Below are 26,307 nucleotides of genomic sequence, written 5' to 3'. Positions count from 1 at the left end.
GGGGGGAATACGCAAATCCAGTAATTATTTTGCATAAAAGCAGTGTAAAAGCCGCAATTTTCTTCATTTGCGAATTAGTTCACCATGTGAGCGCGGTCAATACCCCCCCCCCCCCCCCCCCCCCCCCATCTCCATATCTTAATCCGAAACGTGTTCTGAACTCACTACCTTATTACGTACCGACGACGCGATTGTGGATGGCGACCACGCCTTTCTGAAAGCCAGTGGCCTTTTCGGCTGTATGCGAACGCCGTTAAACGGCGTTCGCATATAGCGGCATACAACGGCGTCGCGCATTTGCGGCGCTTCGCACTCGGATGCGCCCCGAGTATCGTCCGAATTAACCGGGTTGCGGCCGAATGTGGCCGAATTAACGAGAGTTTGATGCAATTAAACAATGTATACATGGCGGCCGTGATCACAGAGCATGTCCGAATCATCCGATTTTCCGAATTAACGAGTGTCGAATTAACGAATTTTACTGTATATGTCGCAAGTTGGGGCTCACCAAGAAGAGTAACAGGCGTCGCGTTTTCTTCCTTTTTCTTTTTCTTTTTTTTTTGTGTGTGAGCTAAATCTCATGCAATAACAACTTACGAAAACCACTTAGTGCAAAATCAATGCAGAATGTACCATTCGAAACTTCGCAAACGGGCCAGTACGAGCCAGAAAGGAAGGTACTATACCAATGGTCCCCTAAGAAAATGGTCTTCAGGGAATACATTAAAGCGTGCCCAGCAAGGAAGTACTACTGAACCACCTAGGGAAAGGGGCCAGGCGAATGCATTAGGGCGGCGAAACTGTACTTGTAATGGCGAATGGGCATACTACTAAGTAGTGTGTTGCTATGCGCGTTCTTGAGTGTACGGGCATGTTAGAACGTCGACATCATTACGGAGTGTCATGTACATGCATCAAGTCTCTCTCCACGTGCCGTCTTATTCACCGAAGGAGTTTATCGATCGCTCTGAGCTCTTTTACGGGGTTTCACATGGCTGACTAAGACGAAGTGCGGCGTATCACGAAGCAACGCGTGGCCTCTGTTCACTTGTCCCGGATCCCGGAAGCAAGGCAGGCTTTCCGTACCGCGCTTCCTGCTGCCGTTATGGAGTATCCGGCTTTTAACGGCGGGCAAACTGTTCGCATTGTGATGCAAGACGAACTTCGTCAACGGATTTGACGCGTATTACCTGCTTCCGGTGGGGAATGTAGGTGAGAGTGAGTGAGTGAGTGAGTGAGTGAGTGAGTGAGTGAGTGAGTGAGTGAGTGAGTGAGTGAGTGAGTGAGTGAGTGAGTGAGTGAGTGAGTGAGTGAGTGAGTGAGTGAGTGAGTGAGTGAGTGAGTGAGTGAGTGAGTGAGTGAGTGAGTGAGTGAGTGAGTGAGTGAGTGAGTGAGTGAGTGAGTGAGTGAGTGAGTGAGTGAGTGAGTGAGTGAGTGAGTGAGTGAGTGAGTCGTAGGATAGTAAAGCCTCAGATATAATCGCTGTTTATATTTGCTTGATCGTTTCTCTTATGGTCAACTATGCACCCACGATCTGATCATCTGTACACTCACATAAACCAAGCCATCCCGGTCGAAACTGTTAGCGAAACTTCCTTAGTGTTAGGGATGTGTTCTTGAAGGTGTTTTCCTTGTTTTCGCAGTTACCTTTTATTTAAACGCAACTGGACATCTTTCAGTGCAAAAATTGCGATCAGGTACCTCAACGGTTGGTCTGTTTGGCTATGCAGATGGCAATTATCGCGTTGTACCCGTATGCGTACGACTCCCACAAAACACTATACTTACAAGCCAGCCGCCTCATCTCTGACATCGAGCAGGAGTACTCACTCATGGAACTGTTGAATGATGTTGTAGCGCAAGATGGCTTCTGTGTTTGGCCTCGCCATCGCTAGAATGTCGTCCGTGATCCTGAAAAGTGCAACGTAAACAGCAAAGTTAGTCACTGGTTGGCTGTTTAAAGATCGCACCCTTTAAGTTGAAAACCTTAGATGCCTCATCAAACGCGAAAATTGACCGTCGGCGTCGGCGGCGTCAACACAAGTAAAGCAAAAATTGTCACGTAATGACATCATGTCGTCACACATCAATAAAATGTGACGTCATCGTGACGTCACTATTATGTCCCATGATGGTGTCATCACGTGCCATCATCACTAGGTCAAAGATGGGCTCATCACGGAGGCAGTTCAAAACCACTTTAGGTGTAGAAAGCTTTCGTATGGGCGGGCGAGGATCAATACATCCACTGAGAAGAAAAAGGAGATGGCTTTCGCCTTCGAGTCGTCTTAGGGGAATGCAAAGGGGCCTTGTGAGTTAGTCACTGGTTCACTATTTAAAGATCGCACTCTTTTCTTGTTGGTTCCGTAGTTCGAGAAACAGTTCATGATTAAACATTATGTGGCACTCTGCCAGCAATCAGTGCACCGACTGCTTCTTACAGGTGCAAAATATAATTTAGGGAACCGATTTTTATTTGCGTGAACTCGGTCTGCAATGTTCTTGAGTACAGCGCGGCTGTGTGGCCCAAGTTTGTTGCGGCATGCTGCAAGAGAACAACGACTAAGGTGACAAGAAACTCGGTCACAGAGGGCTCGTTATGGGCTGGTCCCGAGTGAACGTGTCCTTAGCGGTCGTCTCTTAGCGGTCAATCAATCTGCGGTCAACCTGCAGTGGTCCTAGCGGTCAATCGATTTGCAAGCTCATTCCAGCTCACCTGCACCATGATAAGCAGTCTTTTTTCAGCTTCTCCCAGCAATCAATAACTTCATCAACTACTCCCAACAATCAGTCACACTTAGCGATATCAACTAAATCTCAGCTTGATGCGCCCAGCGTACATTCTAAGCGACCGTTCGCGAACAGACGGAAGAGCAGATGTTTTACGGATCGAATGCATCGACAGAGCATTCGTGCTCGACTTGGTACCATTGAAGATATTTGGTATTTTACGTCAGACCAAGCAAAAGACACAAAAGATCACGAATGGATCGCAGAAACACGTCGTCTTCTTGGGGGTCATCACTTTTCGAACGAGCACGCAGAACTTTTGCGCAGTTCTCTTTCGATCTATTTGCGCTGACACTATGCGCCATCGGTGGGAACATCTCACCTTCATTTGTATGCTCAATGTCTTCACGTACCGCGTTCACATGAAAAGGAAGTTCCCTGTTTAAATAATACAGCACGGTTGATTCAACAGTATGTTTGGTTTGCACATTGACCAACTATTGTCCACTTTTTCTTCACTTGGACTTTGTTTTTAACCATCGCAATAGCCAATAAAATTGTTGACACAGCCTCAACTACTCTGTCTAGCCGTAGTGAATATTGAGTGTCGAGTGTATACCTAATATGGCGCGCTCTACGAACATTGCATGCTTTGAAATTACACAGATACCTTTATCGTTTATCTATGTATTAGGCCTCTCGCTCTGGCTCGCTTGTCTGTGTGTCTTGGATTCGATACGTTATCAGACTACAGTGAAACAAATCGCAACGTTGTCACTGATAATATGTAAACTAATCACTCCTGTACCACAATTTATTCAGGGTACGATTGCTTCTTTCATCGGGTTGACAATCTTACGCACCGTCATTCGTTTCTTCCTTGCATACAGCGAAGAGTTATATTGAGCTAGCAAACAAGGGAAAGAAAAAAAGAAAACCGCTTCGTTGCTCGTTTAAGTATTGGCATACAAGTCATCGTCCGATTCATCGGATGTACATTGGGCTTTGAGAAGGAATTGTATGCGAATGCCGCGTAAGTGTTTTCGATGAGTACTCGCTACACGCGTTATTCATGCATTATTCACGCAGTTCTCTCGGAGCAGTCTGCGCGATCGAAATCTCTGAACAGGTCGCTCGGGCTTTTGTGCGAGGGCTTAAATGCGCGATGAGCCTATACGATAGAAGTTTATATATAGCTAAATTGGAACTTGTTCGTGTTGTTATTATATTCACTACTTACATACCGCTGTGTTTTTGCCTGAAGTACTTCAGCCAAAAACACAGCGGATTATTTAAACTGAGGCAAGCTCGTAAACAGCAGCAATTAGAGCCTTCGACATGTTTTATAACTGCAGGTTGAAGATAGCAGTGGCTACAGTATTGAAGTTGGTAATTTGTCAACAACTTTTAAATAAGTGTTACATAAATATTAAGCAAGTTTCATGAGTTAAAATTGTCATGGATGGCATGGTAATGCATTGATGTCATGACATTTCTCTTCGGCTGCACAGAAGTTTTAAGCAAAAACGCTTTCATTCTGTGATCAATATTGCGTCGATAGTCTCGTATGTACACAGGCTGCATCCATTGGGCGATGAAAACGAGAAAAGTTATGCCTTGCTGTTCCAACGTCTCGTTCATTCGAGCATTTTTTGTCGCTGGTGATTATTCGAAAAATATTCATAAAATATTCGGTATTTCGTATATGCGCTATTTTATTCGAGCACCGAATCGAATAGAACGCTATTCGATTCGTTATTCAAAATTTTCGAATATTCGCACACCTCTTTTTACCGCCAACAACATAGGAAAGACAGTGCGATGCTGGTGTCAGTGTGACATGACGTCACACGTCATGCTTACCAATGAGAGTAGAGCCCGGTAATGGCGCAGTCCTGTGCCGGCCAATCGGCGCCCGCCTCGTACTTGCACTGGGCGCCGCCGCAGAACACCTGACACTGGAACTCCCCTGGTGCGCTGCGTCGAATGCGTTCCGAGATCTTGGAGTAGCTGCGCGACGAAGAAAAATAAAGGAAAGGAAGCTAATTTAATGTTCATTCCCGTTATTTTAAATTCGTGTAGGCGGCAGCAGAAATGACGGGCGCAACATGAAGCATCATGTACTCGCGACGATCAGTTCAAGTTAACTTGCAGACTGAAAGAAGTGACAGCGTACCCTGTTACGACTTTGTCTATCGGCTGAATTCCTGACATAACTCTGTAAATCATTTTCTTTCTTTTTTTTTATTGTAGAATCAGACTTGTCACGACTTTGTCTATCGGCTGAATTCCTGACATAACTCTGTAAATCATTTTCTTTCTTTTTTTTTATTGTCGAATCAGACTTGTCTTGGAACGGACAGACCACGCTGAAAAAGTTGTTCTGCTCAGCAAAGTACACTTTATCTTCCTCGAACAGCGCTCAATAATTACTTATTTTGAAATGTTTGTGCATTGACTAGGTACGAGGCTGTGTTGTAATTTTTATCCACCACTGCACTTGGTTCTCGTCTGTAATGTTCGTGCTCTGCGTTTACTCTACGTTATACAATGCCACGCACACGCCGAGCTCTCTTTAAGGCAAATGCCTCAAGGTTCTCCTTGAGCGGCCCCTTCAGCGAAACACGCAGGCGAATGAAATGGTAAAAAAGCACACTTGACCTACGTAACTTATATGACATGATCGTGTGATGTCGTAATGACGTCACAGATAGCGTAAACCTGTGATGTCATCATGACGTCATCATGTGACGCCTCATTATGACGTCATCAAAGGTGCCTGGTCAAAGGCGCCTCGATCCCGGAGGTCGCGCAACACCGCGTAAGGCGCAGAAAGCTTCTGTGGAGAGGAGGAACAACGCAGTCCACTGGGAACTTCCAGGTAATTTCATGCGTGTCTCTCACACTGCGGCTCCTTATGTCTTGAAAGAAGTCTGATCTCCGAATGTATAACTTAATTCATCACCATTTTCGCAGCCGGCTTTCGCCTTCAAATGCTGCTGAGAGTGTAACATGCTGCCAAACTTTTATTTCGATAGTAGTTATATGGACACTGTCGACGGGTTTTTGCCGTCGGCGTCACCATCGCCGTCATGTTCTGTATAAGGTCCAAATCGATAACTCTCCCCCCCCCCCCCTCCCGCACGTCATATGTCCCACCTGAGGGCACGCGAGCGGGGGCGACGAACGTGGCTGAAACAGAGATTAAATGACCCTACCCATCTCCGTCGCACGGAGGGTGCATGCGATAACATCACCCCGCGTGCGAGTCCTGCCATCGATTGCTACTCAAGCGGAGAGGAAACGCCTCGCCCGTCTTGAAGGAGCATGAAGGAACACGGGGGGGGGGGGGGTGTCGCTCGAGCGGCAACTGCGGACTTTGATTCTAAGGGCACGGTCGCGATCGCTGGCGCGTGCGCTATCTCGGCAGGCGCCAGCAGACGGTTCGTATACCCTTCTACGTGTTGTGCTCTCAACACGAAGAGACTGCGAAAACCGCACCTCTCCCTGGAGCGGCTGTATTCTCCTACACCAGCGTTTTGTAGAGTTACGCGAGATCGGATCCAAAAGAGTTAGCGGCCAGCCTTACTTCGTATAACATTACAATTTGTTGCTGTCGCATTCATTGGTTTTCCCTTCCGGGGAAACTGATTTTTTATTGCTGTTTCCGCATTTTCATGTTTTTTTTTTCTTCTAGTCTATTTCTCATGTAAATTTTTTTTATATTTCCTCTACTAATGGGTGGCCACAGAGTCCTTCCCGGGAAACGCTTGATAGCCTGTTTTTTTTTTTTTTCTTCTCTTTGTAATGTTTTTTTCGTAGGTACAAAGATCTACTAGAAAAGTGCGAAGTGCACACTTTATATTCAAAATACACCCTAAAGACATATTAAGCTTTAAATTAATAGCTATATTGCTATAGCTATATAATCTAAAGTATAGTTAAAAATAGCTCTAGCCATTTAGAAAGCTATTGTTTCAAAATCATTTTATGTTACATTACTACGCGGTTAATACGGCTAAATAATTGTCGTCAGAGCTCGTTCATGCTAACGCTAAAAATTAGGTACTGTGTTACACCGAACTTCTTAGTTTTGCTGGTGAGTTCTGAAACGAGCATTTGAGTACGTCATGAGCAAAAAAAAAGAATTAGAGAAGCAAGGGTATCTTCTATTTCCTTGTTTGTTTCTGTCTGTTATGAATGGAGATCTGCCAAAGGAGGGAGGGGTATAAACGTTTAGAGAGGGAGAAAGCCAACTTTCTGAATATACAAAAAAAAAGTTTGGTTAGCTGATTACATCGCAAAGCGAATCGCCCCGAGATGGGGCGGTTTGTTTTCACGACGAACGAGCGGGCCGGCCAACCGTTACGTGTTCGTTTCAGACAATGAAGCAATAAACGAGTGCCAGCAACTCGACCTCGAAAATAGCCTTTCCCCCTCGCTACACGGCGAAACTCTTTTGAAAGAAAAAAAAAAAAGAGTTAGCCCTACGGCGCGATTTGGTCAGTACCGCGCAGTGAACCGCAATGTGGCGCTAGCGGAACGAAATGGGAACATTCTCGCAGGTTTGCTTTTGTGTGCGTTGCGTTCAGGATCTCGACTTTAATGAAGTTGCTGTAACTTAGAGTGTGAACATGCGTTCAAGATAACAAGAACATCTGAGAAATGAACGAGATTTTTTAAATTTTTATTTAACGATCCCTTAACCACACAAATTCTCATTTGCAGTGAATTCAACCTTACACTTCTTGTTCGTCAAACTAGAATGAAAGAACGCGCAGAAGGCCGCCGCGGTGGTACGGTGGTTACGGTGCTCGGCTTCTGACTCGAAAGAGACCGGTTCGATCCCTGCTGCGGTGGTCGCATTTCAATGGAAGCGAGAATGCGACCACCGCCTTCTCGCTTCCATCCAGGGTTCTCAAACACGCGGCCCGCGAGCCTACCGCTAGTGGCCGGCGCCCGCACATTACTTTTCCGGGTGTGGCAGACATCCATGTAAGATAAAAAGTTGGGCGAGTTGGTGTTGGTTCATGATAAACGGAAGGGCGCGATAATACGGTACACAATGAAGAAGATGGACACGGGACGACACGGGACACGGGACGACACGGGACACGGGACACGGGACGAGCGCGTCGTCCCGTGTCCATCTTCTTCATTGTGTACCGTATTATCGCGCCCTTCCGTTTATCATGAGACATCCATGAGTTTCTTCGCGATACATGTTTCCTGGCTCTTTGTTGACAGGCTACTAGTGTCACCACCAGGTTCAGAAGTACCTACTTGTGCGAACACCTGTTGTCCGTGCTAAAGGTGAGCAAGTCAGTTCTCAGGTTTAAAATGACTGATAACACCTGCGATCGAGCATGAGAATCGTCTGCGCACAAGAAGGTAACGTGGACATTTCTTCTCTTGTCGCAGCTAAGCGTTGTCAGGCATCGAGTCAGCGTGTTTAGAACTTTAGCCGCTACTTTGCGCTTCACAAGGAATAAAGTGTTGTGATTTCTGAATGGTATGCTCATACTCGCATATTGCCATGAATAACGCTGTGTACGGGAAGCTACACAGACGAGACCAGTCTCAAGAATCTTTTTCTGAGGCTCCCCTTTCGATCGCCATGTGTTGAAACGTAACCGTGGAACAAAAACTCGATTTCAGAATCGGCGTCCAGATTTTACTCATCCCGGAGAACGGTATCGATGCGTGCTCGAATCCTGATGCCAAGTGCCCTTTTAGAAATTACCAATGTATTACGAATGGGAAAGGCCCTTTTCAAATATCAACGTTAGCAAACATTTGGCTACCTCCCCCCCCCCCCCCCCTTTCCCACCTCCATCACTTTCCGGTTCTCGCAAGCTTAAATTTCGTGACCGCGGCCCGCTAGCTCAGGTGAGCTTGGGACCCCTGCTATAGTCGGATACAACTTTAAAAGTCCGCAGCATTTCCTCCTCAAAGGTGGATACACACGATGCATTCACCAACGGGTGAGCGCTCCAGATGACGTCATGAGCGGGACGGCCGGGGGCTCCACCTTCGGGGAACATCGGCGCGTGCATGAGCGGGACTATTTCTTTAGTCGCGGAGGCGATCGGCTGCCGCGCTTCAGTCGTCTGAGCGGGGCCTCTCCTGCCTTCTAAAGTTATATCTGACTATAGAGGCCCGTGTACTGTGCGTGCTATGTCAGTGCAAGTTAAAGAACACCAGATGGTTCAAAATTTCCGGAGGCCTTCACTACGACATGCCTCTCAATCATATCGCTGTTTTGGCACGTAAAACCCCGGAAGTTCAAATTATTAGAACATGCACAAGCTGAGAATTCTGCCCCTGTTCAAACACACTGATCAGACGCACGCAACGGACAATGTGGTCTCTGATGACTATACAAATCGTTTTAAAAATTGATTGATTTTAAAGAATGATTACCATCGACTCACCGCTTTAGTTTCTGTAAGATTGATTGATTGATTGATTGATTGATTGATTGATTGATTGATTGATTGATTGATTGATTGATTGATTGATTGATTGATTGATTGATTGATTGATTGATTGATTGATATAAGCTCTGTCATTTATATTACTGTAGCATCCCGAGTCAACACCATAAACTATGAGAAACGCAGTGAAGTTATAGACGTGGTTCACATCGCATTCTATAAAGCCAACTTAGAACGCAGGGATTCGAACCCTTTATTTAGCTAAGTCTCCTGCTGTGACGTTAGAAAGCCCTGTCCGTTGCTTACCTGTGTACAAACAACGCAACTATGTGACGTCGAGTGCCACACGAAATGATCACCACCACAGCGTACATTTTTTTATGCAAGCGCGAACATGGCCGTTAACCAGGCACGTGTTCTCCGAATCCCATATGGCCGAGTTACCGCGTGAAAGTGATGACGTCACCGTTATTAGTGTTCCTGAGTGCACTCGGTTCTTTTTTCTTCTTTTTCTCGCGCACGGCTTCCCGAGGTGATCTTGTGTCCGGGTGGCGCCCTTCGTAACGCTGTTGCCTCTTTAGCGTGCGACGCAGTGCACGTGGGCACAGAGAGACAGTGAGAGGGAGAGAGAGAGAGAGAGAGAGAGAGGGAGAGAGAGAAAATTGCGCGGGGCGAGCCCGACCTAGAAAAAGAAGTGCGCCTGTACAAAACACCACGTCGATTCGCGCTATGCCTGGCTTCCTCGCCGGCGCCGCTCTGTATACCCATGCGAAGAGATTTGGATAGTTGCGAAAACGGCGTTGTTTAATAAGCGGGCCGTCGCTGTGAATGCTTTAGAGGCATGGCCGGTCCATGGCCGTAGCTGTCTCGACCACGCCCCCCTATTCCGCCCCACTTCGCAAATGTGCGTTGGTAGAGAGCTTGAAACGACGGCAGAGAGAAAGTATACGTTCCCATAGAACACAACGACCCAACGCTGCACCGACCGCCCACTAATTAAAATCGGTCGCGCAGTGAAAGTTGTACGCAGTGGGCGTAGATAAAACACTGTGGAAAGAAAGAAAAAAAAGGGGGGGGGAGGTCTATACAAAGCAGAGTACGAAGGTGTCGTAAGCAGCACTGTCGCGATGATAAGACCGTCGATTTGCTCGTTATTTCGGGCTCTTATCCTTAATTATAATGCGGGGCTTAACGGCACTGACAGTCAAGGTGTATTGTGGAGGACAACGAAGTCGGGAGATCTGGATTAATTTGCGCTAACGCTGTTTCTTTATTTATTTATGCATGTACCTACAGCGCCGTCTAGGGGCATTGTTGTAGGGGGGTTAACAAATCAAAAGTACGTACACGTCAAAGAAAAGAAATTGCGCGGTACAAAACAAAACAAAAACAAATCCAAATGGGTAAATCCCCGAATACAATACATGCACAAAAAACATGGGCAGGACATTTCCGCCTTTGCTAAATAAAAAAAAACGTTAACAATAGACGATATTCGTAACAACATACTCTTTTAAAATTGAAGGGAACGCTGTGTTGGGAGAGGTAACAATACTCGACGGAAGACTATTCCATTCGTGTATGGTTTTCGGGAAAAAGGTATTTGCAAAAGTACTTGCTTGGCACTTATATTCGCGTACTTTTAAAGAATGGTCACGTCGTGATGAGATGTAGAGTGGTGGTTTGATGCATTTATTTTTATCGATGCCGGATTTGTCATTTATTATGTTGCAGAAAACACATAGTCTGATATATTTACGCCTTGAGGACAATTTTCTATATGGATGCTCAAATTACGATGCAAGAAAGTTTTTTTTTCTTGTTCTTTTTTTTTTTTCAATCCACTCCTCAAATCAATCGAACCTGAAACCTCGCGCTAAGTGGCATTATGCCGACCCCGCTCAGTAACCATAGAAGGTGTTGTTTTCGAGCGTAGCCTTTTCAACTCAGATTTCGGCGGCGGCGTATGTGAAAAACTCGGCGCGGGCAAGCGTACAGAAATGGGTCCTCCGAAGGTGCGCCGGTCACACTAGTATCTGTATGTGCCGTTTTCCAATAATTGATGCGCTCTCGATCGTGGACTTGTCGACGATCGGCCGTTTCTGATATGGCAATCTGATCTTTTTTTTATAAAGGCCACATTTCATTGTTGCCTGAATGCGAACGCGAGGCCGTCAGTTGCTGCATGTAGCAACTGAAGTGTTGCGCTGCTGAGCACGTGGAGGAAGATCCAATTCCAGGCATGGGGGAAGGAAATAGTTAGGTGGGAGCATTGCGCAATGCGATAGAAAGAAAGAAAGAAAGAAAGAAAGAAAGAAAGAAAGAAAGAAAGAAAGAAAGAAAGAAAGAAAGAAAGAAAGAAAGAAAGAAAGAAAGAAAGAAAGAAAGAAAGAAAGAAAGAAATCAGTACGTTAGACATGCACACGCCAAGCTTCGTTTGTTCCCATTTTCCCGATATGACAAGGGCTCCTTTTTTCTTTCTTTTCGTTTCTTTTTTTTTCTGGAACGCTACTTTTGTAAGTCGAGATTAGGAGTGTGCTCTTCTTTCCTTCTTTTCTCTTTTTCCACTCTTACGTTCCAATTTCCACGCTTTCGTATTTATTTCATGTGTTTTACTTGTGTACTTCAGAACGAGTTAACAAGACGCATATCTCGCTTGGGCGGGCAGCGAGCGTGGAGCGTGTAATTTTGGTTGCCTCTGCCCGCAGTACTGACCAAACGACAGCAGTTCTGGGTGATACTGGTAGTTTTCCTTTTTTTCTTCTTCTTCTTTCTCTTGTTTTCGCATATTTAGCAGCCTTTTCTGACGAGTTGTATAGGAGCGGTTGTTTTGCAAATCAGTGTACAACGTCTCTTTAGAAATTGGAGCGCGAAGGCGACGAATGGCACTGGCAACAAAAAGAAAAAAGACACGAGCGTCCCAGCGGCGTCGCCCACCCACCAGAGTGGGTATGTGCCACAAGTTTTGAGGATATACTATTACTACTGTTGTCCATTACTATTACTATACCGTGGAGCACTGTCCTCTCTGAATGCACCACGAAAGAAAGCCGACGAAGGTCGCGCAAGGAAAAATAAGATCGATGCACGACCGTCGTGCCAGTTAAGCTCGACGTATGGCCTACAAAACTCCTTTTCGGCCAGCGCAATAACTTTTGAATTGCTGGTCATTTGGCGTACTTAGCGTTTACAGCCATAGGCCTTTCACGGATCGGTTGGCCGCTGTCGCCAGGTGGCCGTTCACTCGACAGAGCCGTGTTTGGCTCCGTCGTGGTACTGCTAGATACGTTAATTGCAGATGCCAGGTAAGGCCTGAGCGTTGACGCCCTAAGCGGTAATTCGAGTGATACGTAGGAGACAAGAACCTAGTTGAAATGTGTGGTGTGGGGTGCCGGGGAGAACACCGTCAGATTTTAAGACCTCGTGACAGCCAATGTTTACCTAGCTTAATACTCAGCAAACAATTTCGTTTATTGACATCCTAGTCAGGCGCCGTCTAAGTTTTTTCCCCCGATGAAGTGTTGAAGCGATACCGGCTTGAACGCTAATGAAGTTTTCCTCTAAGTTGAGAGGACTCCGTGCTTCTTTTCACTTCTTTGACACAAAACATCTAGAAGAACGCCGTCGGTAAGCCTTCTTTTTGGCTAATGAGCTATTCACATTGTTCTTGCGGGAGAAATATCAGAATTTCCTTTAAACAGCATGCCCTCTCTTCTCTTTTTAGCGTGTTACAAGCGGTTTGGAAGAAGCTTAGCTGTACAGATGAAATGGAACAGAAATTAAAACTTTGATTACTGCGGGATTAATGATTGCCATAATTGTGACGTTGGCGATACGGCCGTAAGCTCAATGATAGCTTGCTAACATGAAAATCGTTTTAAATTTAATAATTATTCGTGTTTTCAGTCTCAGAGCCATGACATGAGTATGAGGGACGCCGTGGGCTGCGCAAATTTCGACCACCTGGGGTTCTTTACGTGTGCCTAAATCTAAGCAGACGGACCTCTAGCATTTTGCCTCCATCGAAATGTGGCCGCCGTGGCGGGATTCGATCCCGCGATCTTCGGGTCCGCAATCAAGCACCATAACCGCTATACCACCGCGCGCAGGGTCGTTGTAAATCTAAAGCCAGGTGACAAATTGCGACTAGTTGATGCAATGAACGGCCATGTTCTGCACATCAACTAAGCGCGCGCATCGGTGACGGCGTGGTGGTCACTCGTTCGTTTCGTTCGTTTTATGTTTTTCGTTATTTCGTTCATTGAGATCGATACACGAGCAATCCCGAGTTAAAATGACATCCAGCGCGTCTCTTTGCAGAGCGCGCCAAGTCGATGGACTCTGTCTGACAGGACTTTTTTTTTTAAACAAAAATTCTTGAATTTCGTGGCAACATTCATCAAAAAGCTATCCGTGCACTAAGGTACTGTTTAAAAAACGCCGGCCTCAGTGGCCGACTGAAAACTCACAGGGTCCCGTATGCATTCACTTAAGACGACTGGAAGGTGAAAGCCGTATTATTTTAAAGACGATAGTCTTTCTTGGGATACTTAAACGAAGAAATTTTGGTCTGTCTGTCTTTCTGTTTGTCGGCACGTCACTCGATTCCGCCTCCCGGCCAAAGTTGAACCACTTGCTTACCGCCCACCCAGCTTGAACTGGTACGGCTGTTCATACTTGTGAACGTTGTCGATCAAAAAGTAAATATTACGCGCATCTGAGGCGCAACATCACTAGATAAGTATTAGATGGTGTGTTCCTTTAATATAAAATATATAGATACATAATTCTAAAGACCCTAGTTTCTTAAGCTGCGCTGAAAATGCGGATGCGCTGAACACGCGACGCGCCGACGAAAGCCCTCTGCCCACGTAGGAAGGGAAGAACCTTCCTCTCCGTGCCCTCTGCACAAGCTCGTTTCCCGACGTAGAGCGTAGTTACTGCATACGCTACCTTCAGGTAGAAGAGTTGCGCATCTGTCTTCCAAACGCCGCTAGCAACCACGCGTTGCGGAGAAGCTGACGCTGGGGCCAAGTTTTGTATTTCTCGATGGCGCCGCTGCAGCTAAATGGATTGACACTAGTCATTCACATTAAAGTAAATCACCGGTCTTCGACACGCCAAACATGTCGACCGGTGACCCGGTAGGCACGTCGCCTGCAAAAACGGAGTGAGATGATGATGATGATGATGTTGGTGGTCTCGCCCTTTTTAACGGGTCGCCGTAGTTTAGTATCCAAAACCGGCGTGACCAAAAAAAAAAAAAAAAAACACCCACACAAAAAGGGTGCCACTAACAAGCTGCCACTAAACACGTAGCGCTCCGCGCCGCCACCAGTACTCAAGGCGCCTCTTCGTCACCTCCACCACCTTCCGCAGCTCTCCGCCCTCTACACCGAAGCCAAGCGCGATGGGCAGCGCCGCTGTGGCGGCCGGCGGACGATCTTCGCGACATAGCCATGGTTGCTAGCCAGACCTATGCGCAACTCCGCTACCCAAAGGTAGCATATACAGTCACTCTAACGCAGCGCTCCTCTATCGTTTTTCGACGACATTTGCAGTGAAGCACGCAGATACGCGGCCAATTTTTTCTTCTCAGTCCTTTGTATTGATGCTGCCCCGCCACCCTTCGAAAGCTTTCTGCACCTAACGTGGTTTTGCGCTGCATCCAAGACCGTAGTCACCTCACCTGGCTTTGCATAGCCTTCGTGATCGGACCACTTACGACCAAGGGACGATGTCATGTGATGGCGTCATGATGTGACGTTAGGTCACGTGACGTCACAATGACGTGAGGATGACATCACAAATATTGGCGATCTGTGACGTCATATGGTGCCGTAATCACGTGATTGTTTGCATTACTCGCCCCCGACGCCACGGAACGCTCACGCGGGACGCCGACGGTCAAATTTCGCGTTTGATGAGGCATTTAAGGCATTCACCTTAGTAATTAAGTGGTGCCTTCGGAACGCAGCAATTCGCTTTCGAAAGCATCCTCTTCTCCACAGTAATGTGAGTCGTAAAGTTAGTCAGAGACGCCACACCGTGCGCTCCTGAGCAGCCCGCCAACTGGATTTTCTCGTTGTAACCCAGATACCCGAGAACTTGACTTTGCCAGCAAGATTTACACACTGGTCTTCGGAGTAAACGCGACGGGGAAATAGGATAGCAGCGAACGTAGAAGGGGGAAGTATTTAGACACGTACAACAGAGCAACTAGGTAAAGGTTATCTATCATTGGTTTGTGGAGTGAGTTCTAACAGCGAAGTTTGTTCTTAGTCGACCCTTCGCCTTCCGTTGGCGTAACGCGGGCATGTCACGTACAGCAGCAGCGCTTGCTGCAATGCTACTTGCGTACCAGCGCAGTCACGATAGTAAGACGCCTTTTTGGGAGAATGGGCGTGTGTGTGCTACGGCCGTACTGGAACGCTACCAGCATGCTCAATCACGGCCGCGCTGGAACGCTACCAGCGTTCCAGCGCGGCCGTGATTGAGCATGTCGTCGCCCCGTAGCTTAAACATAGTGTCAAATAAAGAGCAATGATACAATACAGAAATACTTATAAATGCTCTAAAAACATAGAAATACTTAGAAAGACTCGCAAAAAAAAACATAGAAGAGCAATAGCCTGAAGAAAGGGGGCCATTAGCTTCTCCGTTTCAACGGCTTTCACGGAGTGGACCTAGCAGTTTTTTTTCTTGTTTTTTTTTTCTTTTGAAGTGACATCATCGCGTGGGCCCCACACAACGGCTCTGTTATCCTGTTTGCGAGGCCGGACTGCTCGAGGATGGTGCGTGCAGTGTTTCACGGGTTGCCACCCGCGTGCCAGATGACCGTGTGGCCTTTCGAGCATTTCGGTGCTGCAGGCGGAGAACGCTTGCTCCACGGCAGCAGCTCAAGGAGCTCGTTTCTCAGTGCCTCGATAACTCTGCGCAGCTGGACTACGTGTTCGATGGTCTCCAGCACGTCACCAAAGTCGTTGCGGTGCTCGTAGCGGCGAGACAGAGACGTCGCGTGCGTGTTTGCTTCGACACGCAATCCGGCCAACCCGGGACCGCAACATCGCAGCTCGCTGTAGCAGCGAAATATTCCGTGTATGAAGTACACTGGTTTGCATACGACTGTCAAAGGAGCATGTCATGTTGTTGATGATGTTGATCTTGTTGTGTTGTTGAAGTTGACGGAATCCTGTCTGGTCGGGAAGTAACGTCATATAAAGTAAAATATGAACACCAACCACAAAAGAATAGGAATAAGACGTTCTGGCTGCCCCGACGGGAGCCTTGTTCACAATGAAATTTGTGAAGAAGTTTGTGAACATGACTGCCGTCTGGGGAGCCGAAACGTCTTTTTCTTATTCTTTTTTGGTCGGTGTTAGTCTTCTACTTCTTATGATGTTGTGTTGTTGTTATTGATTATGATGATGATGTTTATTTGATGACGATGATGTTAATGCTGATGTTGTTGTTCTCTTCAACGACCAAAAATGACTCCGATCTGCTCCGGGAGATCGGCCATCAATTTTGGTCACTTATTTAGCAGCAAAGACAAAAACATGTCCCATGTGACACCCTGGGCAGAACTTCATAACAATAAGAACAACAATAATAGAGAGAGAGAATTAAACTTTATTGTCCGATCACGCGCGCATAATAATAATAATAATAATAATAATAATAATAATAATAATAATAATAATAATAATAATAATAATAATAATAATAATAATTGTTTGTCTTTTAATCGGTGATCTCGTATATGGCGAACTCATTTCATTTCCACAGCGCATAGTGCCAGGCCAAAACTCTGTAGCACAATAGTTCTACGCACCTCGTCAGTTTCCGCGATACTGTTCAGTACGGTCCACTGTTAAAGGGGACACTCGAATGAGCACCTTTCAAATTGCTGGCCCTCTAGCAGCTAGGGGGTAAAGCAACATTGTTGATACACTGCACTAGTCTGTCAAAAGAACTCAGAACTGTCAACCACCAGTAATCTTATGGATATCCAAGCCAATATGCTTTTGCAAGAGAACGAAATCCAAACATGCCATGCGCGCAAGTGTTCCCTTTAACAGTGGACCCGTCTGTACAAAAACTGTGTAGACAAGGTCCGCTGTAACCAGGCAAATTCGGTATATTTCGGTTCACGAAGCCTCTAGCGATCATCCGTAAGTTACAGTTACACCCTTAAGTCACCCGCAAGTTACACAAGAGACGCAAGGACGTAACACAAGTCTTGCACACGTGAGCGGTCTTCACGATACCATATACATAAAAAATGTACGTAGACTCCTTCCTTTGCATTTTTAACCCTTTCTCTACTTTTCCTTTTCTTCCTAACCTTTCTCTCCGCACTTACCCAAAGCAATGTAGCAAACCGGATAATTTTTTCCTGGTTAACCTGCATGCCTTTTATTCAGCCTTTGTCTCTCTCTCTCTAGACGAGGTAGGAGGCTGTAACCGCGTAAAAGCGGTATACTTGGCTCCTCGAAACCTCGAGCCAGCGTGTATAAGCTCTCGCATTCGTGCGTGCGTGCGTGCGTGCGTGCGTGCGCCCGCGCGTGCGCTTTTTCTGTACTAACGACACGTATACGCTGCGCGTGGCGGCGCAAACCGCAGACGTGAGGTGCGTGCCGTATGCCGTGCGGGGAAGCCGACCGCAGCGGCGGTGACCGTGGTGAGAGTGGACGGGGGAGAAGAGAAGTCCTGCCCAACTTATAACACAGGAAGGGACACTGTTTGTCGCAGGCTTGGGCGACCTTGGTGACAAAAAAGAGGTGCTGGGAAGGCCTGGCATTTGTTAGCGAGATTATTTGAGCTATATACGTTACTCTCTCGGTGCTCAGGCGTGGTTAACTATAACGCTCACGGGCTGCGCTGGTTTGTCCGACACTGGTACGCTTGTGGTTTTTACGTGCAAAGATATGCCCGTCACGGAGAGCTCTGGTTTGTACTATAACCGCCAAGACATACATACACATATATATTATATATAAGCCAGTTGGCGCGCGTGACGGGTGTAAGCTGTAGCGAGCGCGGGCCAAGGAACCACCGCCGACATATCGGCCGACCGCTGCAACGGAGCCGGCGAGTCGCTGCCGCAGCTGATTTCGTTCGCTCAAACCACGGTTGAAGGCCAAACCCCATACACGCGAAAATGCACGCGACAGCGACGAGCGACGCGACGTAGATTCACGCGACGGCTTCAGCGAGCGATCTCCACTGTTGCTGGCATGAGGGCGTTTACTCGTGCCAAAAGTGGCCCGTAGTCAGCGGTATGCAATGTAAAATACGATGTTTTGTTGCTTAATGGTACTACAGTGGCTAGAATAATGGTACACAAAATGTTTATCATTGTCTTGCAGCATTTTTTTCGATCCCATCACTGCTGCTACGTGCCGCCAAGCCGCGTCACAGACGGCGCGGGACTTGTAGTTCCCGTCCATGAGGGCACGTTCGCGTTCAACAACGTCAACGTTGCGCTCGTCGCCGTTGGCCATGTTGATGAACGTTGTTGTTGATGCGCGTCGATAAGAAAGCGGCGACAATCAGCATTACGTCACTGATGCATCTTGTTCCGGTGTTTTGCTATTGGCTGCTTGAGCAGAGCACTTCCGGGCGACGAGCGACGGATTCCAAATCTGAAAAACCGAGCGATCGCGCGAAATCGACCACCCGACACGTCGCGCGAACGGCTCGTTTCGTCGCTCATAGCATCGCTCATCGCTGTCGCGTGCATTTTCGCGTATATGGGGTTTGGGCTTGAGAGCAGCGCGATCGCGGCGCGCGAATGCGCTAGTCACGTGGTCATTTTTTTTTTTCGCGGGCTTTCTTTGCAGCTTGGAAAATATGGTACACGTGATACTTTATCGCAAATAATGCAAGACGTTCTCGAACTTGGAAATCCCGTTTCTTGCCTAAAGTCAATATTTAGCAATGGTTAAATACGCATAATTAACAAATTATTAATTACAAAACAAGAAAAGTGTGTGTGTGTGTGTGTGTGTGTGTGTGTGTGTGTGTGTGTGTGTGTGTGTGTGTGTGTGTGTGTGTGTGTGTGTGTGTGTGTGTGTGTGTGTGTGTGTGTGTGTGTGTGTGTGTGTGTGTGTGTGTGTGTGCGCGCGCGCGCGCGCCACGCCGCTTCTTATTCTATTCATCTTGGGTTAGCGCAACACTACGCAAGGACAAAAAAGTTTTTTCTCTTTTTATGTAACCGGCCCGCTACACCGAAATGCAGCCATCGCGTTTAAAGCCCTAACCACACGTATGCGTTACAACGCGTCAGCGCGTGGCGTGTAGACTCAGCGCCGAGCGCTCTCCCTATGGAGGGAGAGGACACGCGGCTCCACGAAGTTGCGCGCCCTTTCTCTCTCTCTCTCTCTAGAGGGAGAGTGCGCGCATAAGGAGAGGGCATGCTACGCGCTGACGCGTTGTAACGCGTACGTGTGGTTAGGGCTTAAGCGTCAATCTGTGGGGGAAAGCAACGGAAACTGTAGCTGTGTCTCTGTTCTGTCAGTTGGCTCTCATCTTTACTTCGGATGTGCTGTATGTGTTGAAACCAGAGATCGGGTGAAATAGTAGGATAGAGTGTAGGAAGCGTTATGTCCGCATTACCAAGGGAAACTACTAGCGCGGCGCATGCTGACGCGTACCTTCTAACTTTCCTTGTCAAAGATGTACTCAGAACCATAAGTCGGCAAAAAAAATGGAGCTCACTCAGACTCACTCAAGAAATGTATTTCGCGCTTCGGGCTCTCTCGGAACTCAGATTCACCAACTTTTTGTCAACCAAACTAAAATTTTTCTCAACCGGACTCACTCGCACTCATACTCAACAAAATTTTGCTCGCCCAGACTCAGACTCACGGCTCGATCTGAGTGAGTCTGAGTGAGCCGGCTCATGCGTGAGTTTGCCGACCTATGCTCGGAACTCTCCATGACGGCGTGATCAGGGAACGGGCTCACTCGACGACTCGACTACCTGGGCAAGGCATAAGGCTGCTCTGAAGGAAAATTTTCTCAAACGCGTTATGGAAAAACTTGACGCATAATGTTGTGTTACTGCCTTCCTAGAACTCGCTTCCGACAAGTTAAATTGAAATTATTCTTCTCATGGCGGGAACACTTTAAAATAACGTCCTCGCCGTTCTTATCGATCACAAGTTGTCGAAGTACTTGAAAAAATAAAACTCGCAGGTTTTGCTAGAGTAGTTCTTACGGCTGCGTTTGATCAGCCGGGCGGGTTCTGAGAATTAAGGTTCCGTTCACTCCAGCAACACTCCAGCGGTTGGACCTATCCCGAAGAGCGCTGGTGAGTAATGTACTTGCACATGCCCATGTCACGTGGTAGAGCTTTGCGCAATTTTCGCAATTTGAGCATTTATAGAAGAATAGAATGCGTTGCGTACAGACTACCTTGAATTCGACACATTTGCGCCGCCTTCTTGGGATGTCAAACGAATGTTTTCTCGTTTTTGTATATCTAGTGACGTGTCAACAAGGCCGCGAAACATCGAATGCACCAAGCCAACCATTTTCATGTGTATGCGTCCACCGTGACACTGTTCGTTTAGTTGTTAAATATACAAAACGGCAAAGTTAACAGCCCAACATGGCGACACCGAAACTCATCCGTAAGGTAGCCTATACCGCGGTACAGGGCTCAAGCGGAGCTATGTATTCGCTATAGTAAAGAATAAACAAACGGATAAGGGGATGTCACCAAGGTTAGCAGTCCTACACTTACGCAAGGGTCGGTAATGCTATCTTCAGCGCTGCTGGTCACGTTCCCAATAATGGCGCTGGTGCTTTCGTTATGGCCCCGTGGGCTTCCACTCTATTCTATAGACGGCACTGACTGCTGTGATCGGCTTTGCGTTTTCGCTATCTGCTTGATGACGGGGTATTTCTGCACTACCCAAGCTGTAGTGATTTCATACTCGATAATAAACCACAGACCAAAGTAGAGGGTCACTCGGATCGCTTGACGTTTGGGTTTCCACAGGCCAAAACTACCATCTGATTCAGGCGTGCTGCAGTGGGGCAAATCCGGACGACAATGTATTGCTGGGTCATACCATGTCAAACGTTCCAAACGCTGCGGTCGACCCTCTCCGATTATTTTCTAAAAAATTGTAGAAAATCAATTTAGTGCCGCCTAACGATTAGCTGAAGGCATCGCGTTGGCGTCGAATCGGAGCTGATTTCAGACTGCGGCATAGGATTACGGAGCTAAGGAACCGCCTGAACATGAGACATTTCACACAATTTTTCATTGTTTGTGCCCTTTCCTCTTCGAAACTGCTCGGTCATCAACCTCAATACTTTTTTGACACGCTTACTGCCAACTAACCAGCCATGTAATGTGCTTGTAAACTTAATAGAATCTTAATTTTCAAAATGGGCGCAGAATCCTTGTATTGCTTCACCACAAAGCACATCGCGAGACGAACTAGCTGACATCAATCGGAGAAAATAAGAAAGCGTCGTTTCTTTCCTATAGTGACCAGCAGAGACTTAAGGCGCTCCCTGCAGTACTGTATTTATTATGGCTTTTTTTTTTTGGCAGCGTGAGTTTCGTGAACTACGGCAACATTCAAATCACTCTAAAGGACAGAAAAAAAAATTTCGTGCAAAAATAGCCTAGGCGGGCAAGTAGCGCACTAAAACGATTGCCCGCGATTATTTAGAACAGAATCTAAGAGTGTCGAGATCAATGTCTGGGACGTTTGGCATGGAATGACCCAGCTGTGAAGTTGGACAGATGGAAGAGGTAATGCTCCAAAACTCATGGGTATTGCTAGCACTCGCCGGCATGGCGTAAAATTTATTTTGACTTTTCTTTTTCAGTCTAACTTCTCTAGTGCAGTAATATATAGGTAGTAAGAACACTACCAAGACACCTCGTTATTTCTAAATTCATTCCCGCTCCGTAGCTTAAGGCCATAAAGGTGATGTGGGGTACTCACGTAACAACAATAACACTCACATAGTTTAGTCAGAACTAAAAAAATTCACAGCATATCCACGGGTGAATGATGAAGAGCTTGGGCGAAGCTCCTGAAGCAATCATGGTTACACCGTGAAATCTTCAGTGGTTTCGCCCAGAAGTAATCAAAGCGAAAGCCCAGTACATCATCAAAGACGCGACACACACTGTACATATTTATACAAGAAATTTTATTAATCGTAAGTGGTGGCTAGACGTGGCTTCCGTTCCCCCTTCATTATAACGGCTTTATGGTCGCTTAAGTGATGGATCGGTGATGGACCGTAGTGGGATGTTTGCAAAGACGAAGTAGTGGGTAGTTTGCAAAGGATCGGTGATAGGTCGTAGTGGGATGTTTGCAAAGACGAAGGAGTGGGCAGTTTGCAAAGGTAGTTACGCCGGACAACGGAGACGTGACAAGGTTAGACTAAGAGGAGCTTCGCCCCTAAAAGTCATTACAACCACTCCTTTCTCGTTTGTCGTCCCTTGCGGGTCTGAATAATTCCGTTGAAGACGCGCAGTATATAACTGAACTGCGTTTCTCTCTCTCTCTCTCTCTCTCCCTCACTCGCGCACACCCATATAGATGGATTGCACTGACGTCACTGAAAGTGCCGTGTTGGAGCACCAGCATGTGGGGACGCGACGTTTCCGATGTCACATTAATGTTATCAAAACATCACATGCATGTTCATTCATTATTCACGCACACAGACGTTCCTGCCCCGTCGTTTTCACATAGACGCAACTTGTTTGTCATTAAATCTTCCATCGCGGAATCCCAGTTCCTTTCAGAAGCTGCGTCCATGACGTCACGTGCAAGCCATCTATAAATAACCTAAAGCATGCCTGCTGTTTGTAGGAGTGGCTGGTGCTCTCAATATTGAATGTAAAGTAATAATATTAAGACTGTGCACGCCGCCATTGTAGGCTCTCAATGTAAAATATGACAGGGATAACCATATTCTTCCGTGGCGAGAAGCAGCGGACACGCAAGTTGTGTATAATGTAAATATAGTCACAGCCTAATGAAGAAAAAGGACATCAGGGCGGGGAATCGCCTGTCCCTTCGTATTGGTCGTGACCAAAAAACAATCGAGCATCTCTTAACTCTTCACAAACGTCCTCATATCGAGGAACATAACAAGCATCGACGTAGCAGAGCTATCGAATGATGCTAATCGGAATGCTTCAACGAAACGTAGGAGTCTGTTCGCAGTGCACTGAAGTGTGATGATTTCTACACATCAGCGAAACATATTATAACAGAGGACCAGCGGTATAGAGAACAGCGTCCGCCTCGGTGGTACAGTGGTTGCGGTGCTCGGCTGCTGACCCGAAGGTCGCGGGTTCAATCCCGGCCGCAGCAGTCGCATTTCGATGTAGGCGAAATGCTAGAGGCCCGTCTACTGTGCGATGTCAGTGCACGTTAAAGAACACCAGATGGTCGAAATTTTCCGAGCCCTCCACTACGGCTCGCCTCAATCATATCTTGCTTCTGGCACGTAAAACCCCAGATATTATTATTAGTACGGAAAACAGCGTATTTGAATGCATGATCGGTTGCACATCCTCGATAGACGACCCTTCACACTTATCGGAGTGCTTGGACCGTGATCTCACCCCCAAATTAAGCATCGTGTGTTTGCTGCCTGCAATATTTAAGCGGACACAAGCCTAATTGACTGTAACTCGCGTAACTGTTTCTTTTTGTCACATTGTGTTCTGAATGTACGCATCTCACGGTGACCTTAGACGGTGTTATGGGCGACCTGCCCTCTATGTTTAGGACTCCGTCTGGAGGGGCATTCTTTGTACGCTGTCGAATGTGCGCGTGCATATCGTTTTTGATCACTTTTTTTTTTCTTGGCCGTTCGTTAGGTCAGTATAATAGTCCTGATTCTTTGATAATCCGTCTCTAACGCGGCCACCCTAATACCTTGTTTCCCATCTAAATGAAAAAAATCCACGCATCTCCACGAAGTGGATCATGACGAGTGGGCGACGCTCTGGGTATCGTATGGGTGAGTAACCGTACGTTACCCGAGCGTTGCCCCATATAATGTAAATTGAGTGACATAAAGTGACATAAAGTGACATAAAGAGTCGACGACAAAGCTAGGTCCTAAGGTCCATAATGTCTACGTTGAAGTCGCTGACTAGTATAAAGGGTTTGTGCTTGTAGGTGTTTTATATTGTTTTGTGGAAATTACGATTGTTGTTCGCCTGTTGTTAAACCTATTGTTAAAACCACGCATATCCACGAAGTGAATCGTGACGAGTGGGCGAGTAGGTGTGTAAGCACGGACACGGACGCCACACGGACGGACATGCTTCGGCCTTAAGGTGCTTGCTCTTGAAAAACAACTGCGTGAACCGATCATCACGCGCAAGCAATTTGCTGCAATACATCCCTTAGCCGACAGAAATTACCAAGAAGTTAATCAACCCTCGTCCCGTTTTATGCGTTATTCCGGGTATCTTGCGTTCGCTAAACAAAGCATCAATTACGAGGTACCGTTGAACAAACGTGCTTGAGCAATTCCGCCGTACACGCCTTTGCCCTCCAATTGAATAGACGTCGCCAGAGAACCAAAGAACAACAACAATAGGTAAGGTAAAGAAAGAAACTTCATTAGTGACACTCATCGCACATTCATTAGTCGAAGCGCTTCGCCCCATGACCGGCGCGCCGCCATCCCATTTCCTAAAAAAAAAAAAAAAAGCTCACCGCCAAACTCTAATACACCCAAGTGTAGGAGAGAAGGTGTATGAGAAAGGGTGTAGGCAGACGCGTCGTTGTCCCGAGGTCGGTGTAGACTAGAATCGCCACGCTTTGCAAGCCGCGCCGCCGCCGTCAAGCGTAAGCTCCTCTTCCTTACATCGTCATCATCATCATCTCAGCAAGTAATAATGACTCTACATTACCCTCTCTTACTCTACTCTTTCCCACTCTCTCCCCTTCATAACACGGCAAGTAAACAAAATCCCGGTACGTACCGTATATCGAGGGCTATAGTCCGCACGCTTAGTACAACGAACGTTGGAATTTTGCGGTGTTGAAACACCTTCGTAACCTTCATGGCACATCGTTGCTGGTTATTTCTTTGTAACGGTCGCGACGGGTAGTGCTTCCATTGTAGCAACGTAACAAGTTCTCCGTTACACGGGTGATTTCGTTGTGGGGCCTTCGATGGCATAGGTTGGTATAAGCATTTAAGTTTGCTAGATTTTATCAAACGAAGCCCGGCCCTGTAACCTATCACCGTATCAAATGGCATACTAAAATCAACCGCACAGGTTATCTTCAGCCGAAATTCGTTTCTGAAGATGCCAAAATATACGGAGAACAACAACTTGGCTTCAAGCTGTAATGTGTCCGATTAGACTATGCATACACAGTGTAGCGGATTACAAACGGGGAAATGCGACATCTCTTCTTCTTCGCCACGCTTGATGCCGAGGTGTCCTCCGCACGCACGCCTGCACCTCGACGACCCCCGCGCAACGTCCTCCTCTCCGTACCGACTCTTCTTCAATCTAACCGCGCCTCAGCGGCCGGTCTCACACGCGGGAGCCTCGGTGCGAAAGTGTCGGCTGCTGCCCAGCGTGCGTGTTTTTATATGTTTGTATGTGCCGAGTGCGGGCGCGCACGCATTGGTATTCCGGGCTCCGCGATCCCCGCTCCGCGAGATGGGAGCTCGAGCGTGACCACTCGCGACGAGGCGCGGCGCTGCCGCCACTGCTACATCGAAGCGGCCCCCACAACGCTCCATCGTGGATATGACCGCCAAAGCCTGCCTTCCCCCAAGCCCGTGTCGACGCAGTCTGCAGCCGGTTCCTTCCTTTTTTTTCTCTTTTTCATTCCGGCGCACAACGCGAACGGACCGGCTCCTCGGCTTTGGCTTCGGCTTCGGCTTCCGCGGGGGTCGCTTGCTTATCTTGATAAACAGTAGCGAGTTTCAGAAGAGCGTTTTTTTTTTTGTTTTTTTTTTTACGCTGCCGCGAGATCGAGAGAGGCAGCGATGGTGGGCGGAGCGCTGCTCCGCATTCCGCGCGCATGCGCCGTTCCTCGCGATCAGGCGGCGTTCATATTTCACGGAGTCTTTATGGAGCGCGGTACAGAGCATTTTGTGAACGAAAACA

At 47.1% G+C, this 26,307-nt stretch overlaps 1 protein-coding gene across 1 annotated transcript in view; it reads right to left on the bottom strand.

The window, feature by feature from the left end:
- LOC119406379 (protein tyrosine phosphatase domain-containing protein 1) overlaps nucleotides 1–26,307 on the bottom strand; it is a 90,736-nt gene that overhangs the window by 36,315 nt on the left and 28,114 nt on the right. Inside the window, exons 2-3 of the mRNA XM_049420070.1 lie at nucleotides 4,594–4,740; nucleotides 1,831–1,911 (exon numbers count right to left, since the gene is read on the bottom strand). Coding sequence (XP_049276027.1) covers nucleotides 1,831–1,911; nucleotides 4,594–4,740 — 228 coding nt within the window. The remainder of the gene's footprint in view (nucleotides 1–1,830; nucleotides 1,912–4,593; nucleotides 4,741–26,307) is intronic.

This window comes from Rhipicephalus sanguineus, chromosome 10 (genome assembly GCF_013339695.2).
Source record: "Rhipicephalus sanguineus isolate Rsan-2018 chromosome 10, BIME_Rsan_1.4, whole genome shotgun sequence".
In the NCBI taxonomy this organism is placed as follows: Eukaryota; Metazoa; Arthropoda; class Arachnida; order Ixodida; family Ixodidae; genus Rhipicephalus; species Rhipicephalus sanguineus.
Note: the sequence above shows the minus strand (reverse complement) of the source record. Positions and strands in the feature narration are given on the sequence as shown.